At 51.2% G+C, this 7,427-nt stretch overlaps 1 protein-coding gene across 1 annotated transcript in view; it reads right to left on the reverse strand.

Annotated features, from left to right (window-relative positions):
* Nucleotides 1–1,537, reverse strand: part of LMBRD1 (LMBR1 domain containing 1) — a 113,509-nt gene extending 111,972 nt beyond the window's left edge. Inside the window, exon 1 of the mRNA XM_004423982.3 lies at nucleotides 1,390–1,537. Coding sequence (XP_004424039.1) covers nucleotides 1,390–1,458 — 69 coding nt within the window. The 5' untranslated portion in view covers nucleotides 1,459–1,537. The remainder of the gene's footprint in view (nucleotides 1–1,389) is intronic.
* Nucleotides 1,538–7,427: the final 5,890 nt, after the last annotated feature.

Genomic DNA, 7,427 nt, shown 5'->3' on the forward strand with positions numbered 1-7,427 from the left:
ACATTAAATGTTTATTAACTGATAACTGCCAAAATAATCCAACTAGACTTGGATACTGTTACATGCTGGTTTGTTTCTTCAAAACCAACCGAACACGATGGTCTGGAAGAGCCAATGAACTCTCCAAGTACAGGACTGGATGGACTTTGGAGACCACAACCAACCTATAGGGTTTCCATTTCCTTCATCAAGAGGAGTAAAGCATGTTCAAGTGTAAAGGCAGTATTATTTTCTGGAACAGTGAAGGGAGTAAGCCTTTAAGTTTTCACACTTGTTTTTTGTAGAGTTTCTGCTGCAACATTTACTAGCAAAACATACTACATAGGTTGCAGACACCGTAGTGGAGTCAAACATTCCTGATTTCCAGAACTGAAGTCAACAGGTTTTTGGTTTAATTTTGGTTTTTGTTCGTTTCTGTGACGCAAAGCGGCAAAATAGTGTGGCACATGAAGCAACAACTGGACAGGAGGAGGACAATGAGGGGAGAGAAAGTGGGGGGGAGGGGAGTACGAAGAGAAACAAACTGGACTCCCAAATAAAAGAAACCCAAGGGTTTTAACGTAGGGTAGGGAAGTAAAAACTAGGCCGCTTGGGTTATTAGGGTCCACATCTTGTGAACAGGAGTAAGAGGGCGGAGAAAGGGCACCGAGGTCAGACGGGTGGTAGATACAGACAGGTGTCTACACCCGTCAGAGACCCCAGAGGAACGTCGGGACGAGCGGCACGTCACCAGGGCAGGTGGCACAAGAGACAAGGCTGGAAACCCGACAACCTGGGGGGCGGGGGCACGGGAAGAAGCGCTGGCGCAGAGCCCCCGGGTCCACACGCCAGCGCGGAGGACGGGAGCGAGCAGCGCGGCCCCCACCACGGGACACGACCGCAGGCCAGGCCCGGTCCCCCGGTCGGCTCCGTCCAGACCCACCCGGGTCGGGAGCGCAGGAGCTGCCAGCGTGGACACACTCTGCCGGACGCCAGCGGGGAGGACCGCAGGGGTGGCGGAGCCCGGCGCCCCGCCCCCATCCACCGCCCCTCTCCCCTCCCCTTCCCTCCTCCTCCTCCCCCTCCCCTCCCCATCGCCGCTTCCCCACCCTCCCCTTCCCCACCCCTGCCGCACTCCCCTCCCTCCCCTGCGCCGCCCCGCCCTCTTTCTACCACCCCGCCGCCTCGCCCCTCCCTCCCTCTCCCCTCCTCCTCCCCCCACCCCCATCAGCCGCACTCCCCGCCCATCCCCCTCCCCTCCCTCTCCCCTCATCCCTCTCCCCTCCCCCCGCCCCCATCCACCGCCCCGCCCCCCCGCGGGAGGCCCCCGCAGTCCGGGCCAGGAGGGGGCGGGGCGGACAGGGCCGGAGGGTCTCAGGGCCGCCCCCAACCGTGCCCGGCGCCCCCTACCAGGAGCAGGAGGCCGAAGATGCACCAGCCGATCACCAGGTCCGCTGAGGCCGCGCCGACCGCGGCCATCTTCGCTCCTGTCCGAGGACCCGGCAGGGGAGAGGCGGGGCGCCGCGCACCCTAAAGGTTAAGGGGGCGGAGGGGCGGAGCGAGCGGTCGCCACGGAGACCCCGCCCCGAGCGTCCTGCGCCGAGCGGGGAGGGGGCGTGGTGGCGTCAGCGCGCCGGGGGGGCGGGCCGGAGCGTGGTGACGTCAGTGCCCGGGGGCGGGGCGTGGTGACGTCCGCGCCGCCGCCTCGGCGCGGCGCTCCGGGCGAGGGTGCGGCGGGCCGCGGGGCCGTGACTGGGAACTGTAGCGCCGGGAGCGCTGGGCCGGTTCTGGGCGTCCGAGCGGCCTCGGGGGTTTCCGCCGCCCCCGTGCGTGGTTCGTCCCGGAGGCCGGACAGGGTGGCGGGCGGGCGCTGGGGCGAGCTGCCCGGTGACTGCCGGGTCTGCGGGCGCTGGCCGCCCGTCCCCGCCGTGTCGCGTGGTGGTGCGGCCTTTCTGTCCAGGTGTGCGCTGCCCGTGAGTTCCCACGGCGACCGTATAGCCTGCCGGCGTTTGAGCTGAGAGCGTCCTGCTGAGGTCGCGGGTTCCGCTGATGTTCACAAGTGAACCCCAGATTCTGCCCTGGGCCCTGCGGAGGCGCGGGAAGTGGTTCCGGGGTGGCTTCCCGGGGCCGCCCGAGGGGGCTCCATAACCCGTCACTGAATTGAACAACGTAACTTGTGATGTAATCAAAACACAACTGTGCGGATGACTCCCACCACCCCTTTACAGTTTGTTATCTGGAGATGAGATAGCCCCGCCTAGGGCCCTTTCAGGTTGCCGTCCTGCCGGTGGGGAGGAGCGGAGGGTCTCCCTGCCGGGACAGGAGGAGGAGGGAAGACGAGAACGGCAGACGGTGTGAGCGGGCGCTGGTACCATCGTGAGCTGGCCTCGTGCTCTCTGGACCTGCGTGTTGGACCGTCACTCGTTCTCCCGTGGGGCGTCCGCCCTCTGGAGACCTCCCTCCTGTAGTTTCCTGAAGCCAATAGAGACATCTCTATTCCGGGTAGCCACTTGGATGGAATTCCTTCACCAGCTGCTGGGCGTACTGCGGTCACCTACTTCTGCCTCTTCCTGCTCAGGTCTCCTAATCCTCTGCTAGAGACCCACGTGGCTTGGAGGAGAGATCTAAACCACCCAAAGCCAGTTTTTACCCTTTCCCCCACACAACCCAAATCCCCTCTATAGGAAATGATCATGCACATCTTTGCACCAGCAACCTTTGAGAGCACAGGGCAGTCCCAGTGTAACTGCAGCCTCCTACGTCTACCATCCATGCAATCAGCCCTTCCCTGAGGAAGTCAGCCTGCACTGCCTGGTCTGCTGTCCTTCTCGCTTCTTGCAGGCCTGAGTTGGGCACCAGCCCTCTGTATCTCTCAGTTGTAGGAAACATATTTCACATTCTCCAAGTGGGTTCCTTGAGGGCTCCCTTACTAGGCTAGGGGTTAGATGGTAACATCCCACCCCAACATTCCCCACGCACACACCACTCCTTGGGGTTGGAGGTTGGGGTTCATGGACCAGTAGCAATTCTCATGAAAGAAACCTCTTCAATTTCTCTTCTTCCACTCCAATCCATTTATTAATATTTTATTTGGCTGAGGGAGTCCAAAAGTTGTAGAATAAATTCCTCTTACATCCCTTTTTAATTCTGCATATAAAGGGGAATTCATGGTTAGGAGGGAGACAAAGAATTAAAGACCATGATCTTCCCCACCACTTTAAATTTTATGTGAAATTGAAGCTTTTACTGAGACCGGACTGAACCTTTTTAATATCTGATGTACCCTCCATTGAATTAAGCCCACTTAATAAGCTGGGTTCACCGATTTGCTGACTCTGAACACCTAAGTATTAGGGTAGTACTGGTCAGTTGCTTAGGTTGGAAAAGCCTTATAAACCTTTGTTGCTGACAAGAGTGACTAATTATAAGGATAGTAGTGATACCAAACCCTTAATCTCAAATTTGTGTGCCTGATGCATAATAAGCCAATCACTGAGACACTGGTGCTTGGAGATGGAGAAAGCTTTATTAAAATTGGCCAAAACGAGAAGGCGGGAGGATAGGTTCTCTCAAATCTGCCTTAAAACAAAAGAGGAAAGCAGGGGTCTTCATAGAGCTAAGGGGCTTGGGAGGAGGAGTTTTGGAGAAACAAAGGGGAAATCCGTGTTTCTTTCACTCCAGATAAGCCCTTGTGCAATCAGACTTCTGGAGGTCAGCAGCAGATGGGGGCTGGTTATCTGGTGAGCATAACTTCCTTAAAGGCATTCTTTTTCTTCTGCAAAACAATCTCATAAATCCTTGTGACCCTTGATTCACCCCTCAGGTTAAACAAGAAAGCAGCAAATTAACAAGATTAGCTTCTTGTCATCTGTGTCTGTGTTGGGAACAAGGTTGAAGGGTAGTCGTGTTCTTACTGAATATTTACAGTAACCCTCAGGCACCTGGCTTCAGTAGTAGTTTAGATCAGGAAAATTGGGAGAGAAGGTGAGGCATCTGGGCAGGGAGAGATGTGTGTATCACATCCTCCCCCTGGTCATGATGTACTGTTCATTTAACATACAGACCAGACCAGCAAGCACTGAACACATTCTCCTGAATGATGTGTGTGTGTCTTTTTTGAGGAAAATTGGTCCTAAGCTAACATCTGATGCCAATCCTCCTCTTTTTCTTTTTTCTCCCCAAAACCCCAGTATGTAGTTATATGTGCTAGTTGTAGGTCCTTCTAGTTCTTCTGTATGGGACGCTGCCTCAGCATGGCTTGATGAGCAGTGAGTAGGTCCGTGCCCAGGATCCAAACCGGCGAAACCCAGGCCACCGAAGCAGAGTGCATGAACTTAACTGCTACACCACTTGGCCAGCCCCTGAATGATGTTCTTAAATCTAAGAAGTTTCTGATTACAGAAGAGAGTTCTTTAAAAATAATAATAATCTTTTTTGGTTGTTTATGATTACAAAAGGAATACATGCTTATTTATAGAATTTCCAAACATGAATAATTTAGAAACTAAAAAGAACCTAATAAATTGACAGTCCTCCTCACCTGAGATACTTGCCCTTAAGAGGTTCAAGATTCTTTGTGTGCACATTCTAACGTGTTCCATGAGGATATAGAAAACCAATAGATAGTCCTTTCCTGCTCCCCTGATACCATACACTGAATATTTGTGTTCCCTCCAAAATTCATATATTAAATGCTAAACTCCAGGGTGATGGTATTTGGAGGTGGGCCTTTGGGAGGTGCTCAGGTCGTGAGAATGGAGCCGTCGTGAATGATTAGTGCCCTTATGGGAAAGACCCCAGAGCGCTCCCTAGCCCCTTCTGCCATGTGGAGTTACAGTGAGAAGACAGCCGTCTGTAAACCAGGAGGCAGGCCCTAACCGGACACCAAGTCTGTTGGCACACTGATCTCGGACTTCCTAGCCTTCAGAACTGTGAGAAATAAATCTCTGCTGTTTAAAAGCCACCCAGTTTATGGTATTTTTGTTATAGCAGCACAAAGGGACTAAGACACCTGGAGTTACTGTAGAATGCCCTTTGCCCTTCCCCCACCCAACCGTCATGGGAAGGTACCGGGATTTCTGTGGACTCTGTTCTGTTTTAAGTTCTAAGAAACAACCATAGATAGCCCATCACTCCCAAGGGGTTTAGTAAGAGGAGACATTGCAGAAAACCTTCTATCAAAACCTAGCCTCCCTTGACTGTACTGAGAGGGCTGGAGGCTTTTGGAGGAAAGCAAAGAGCAACTATCCTCCTCTCACTCCTCTGTCCCTCAGCTTTTGAATAGTCCTCCCCTAAAGCCAGTGGGAGGAGGACACAGAAGAGAGTCACCCATAAGGTTGGAGGGTGTGAGCTGAGTTTTGGGCGAGGCCCAGCGACCTGCAGCAAGTGCTGAGGGTGGCTGACTCACAGACGGCCTGGCGCTGAGCTGTGCTGAGGAGTACCTGGGTGAAGAAAGGATGTGGTCAGCTTCTCCCCGTCCCCCATAGCCCATTACACGTGCACTGAAGGCTTTGGTACTCTGCCCCTGAACCACTCTGTCCATGAGCTTATTCGTGTGGAGGGCTAGAGAGATGCAACAGCTTGCACTGGAGGAAGCCTTCCTGAGAATGCTCTTGGCCTGGACCAGGACCACGTGGACAGCAGGAGGTTGGGGGAGCAGCGCCAAGTGGGCCAGGCAGAGATGACCTACAGAAAGGTCACCTTGACACCAAAACCGGACAAAGATAGAAGGAAAAAGAAAACTACTGTGAACATAGATGCCAAAACTCTCAACAAGAGTTCACGAAGCAAGGGCAATCACACCTAACCTCTCACTCCTAACCCCATGGGACTCAAGAGGTTCCCCTGGCTGGGCTGGGAGATTCCGGGCGGATTTGGGAAATAGGAGGCATGAGAATGGTTTCTCATCCCTTTATGAGGTGCTTTTGGAAAGCCAAAGGTAGGAGTATGATTAAGTGACATAGTCATAGTGACATAATCAAGCTGGGAGGTAAAATTTTTAAAAAATAATCTTACATAGGAATTGGTAGAAAGAGCAAAAAGAAAACTGAAAGTTTTAATTAATTAAGAGGAAAGAAAAACAGGCTGGAAAAAAATTTATGTCAATGAGACACAAAGGAGGTGAAGAGGATGAAGAAAGGAAGCAGGACATAGAGGCCCAGTTTGGCCTAACTGGAGAGTGGAGGGGTGAGGATTCAGGAAGGCACAAGAGTCCTGAGTGGAGGGGTCAGCAATCTGAAAGAGCCCTCTGGAAATGACTTCAGAATTCAGTCCTGGAAAACTGAGCCAAACTGACCACATAATGGGAACTGTACTAGTTGATGTGGCTTGCACCCTGAAATTACGTTTAGACCATAGTGAAGTCTAGTTATGCATCCAAATTCACTGTGTGTATTACACCACTGGATGTTAACATGTTTTTTAAAAATAGCTGATTTTTATACATCAATTTTTTCTTATTTTCTTAGCTTGTTGAAAATTTAAAATATTAGGCTGTTCACATAAGATGCTTGAAAAGCCTCAAAATTTCTCTTTCTGTCGTTTTGTCTGTGCTTCTATTGCTAACTGCTAATCCTCCTTCTGACTGACAAATTCTTTCTTTAGCTGTTTTAATACTTTCATCAGGATACAGGTAAGCATTGCTGGCCTCAGATCCTAGTGACTTTTCCCATGTCTTTCCTGATCCATTGTGTATTGATTTAGAATTTAGCTCTGTGTGCTCCATGGACGGCCTACACTTAATCTCTGTCAAAGGATTTAACAATGATCCAGCGAACATTACTATGGGCCTGAGGAAGTCTGAGCACACCTTTCCCTCCCTAATCCTTCCACCGTCATCCAGCAGACTTGGTCATCACAGCACTAACAAGTTTCCTCTTTTCTTTGTGAAAGGTCTTAACGTGTGTTTATGAAGTAATTGACACATATGGTTGAGGCCCATTTGGTTCTGCTAGAACCTTTGCTCATTTGTATATAACCCAGTAGGGAGCCAGAGGTTTTTGCACAAGAGCCAATCCATGAAAAATTAATTGTTCATGGTCTACATTTTTTCATTTAAAGTCAAAATCGTGGACCGGCCCCGTGGCTTAGCGGTTAAGTGCGTGCGCTCTGCTGCTGGCGGCCCAGGTTCGGATCCCGGGCGTGCACCGACGCACCGCTTCTCCCGCCACGATGAGGCCGCGTCCCACATACAGCAACTAGAAGGATGTGCAACTATGACGTACAACTATCTACTGGGGCTTTGGGGGAAAAATAAATAAATAAAAATTTAAAAAAAATCAAAATAGCTTTTTTTGAGCCCCACGGTATAACGTATATTCAAAAATGTAGTTCATCTATTTCATTTTGTAGAAAACTGCCGAGAAGAAAATAACACTGAAATGTTAATATCTGGGTGTTTTTTATTTGTGGACACAGAGGAAACTTTCCAATTTGTCATCCTAAAATTA

This window comes from Ceratotherium simum, chromosome 13 (genome assembly GCF_057802395.1).
Source record: "Ceratotherium simum simum isolate JZ-2026a chromosome 13, ASM5780239v1, whole genome shotgun sequence".
Taxonomy (NCBI): Eukaryota; Metazoa; Chordata; class Mammalia; order Perissodactyla; family Rhinocerotidae; genus Ceratotherium; species Ceratotherium simum.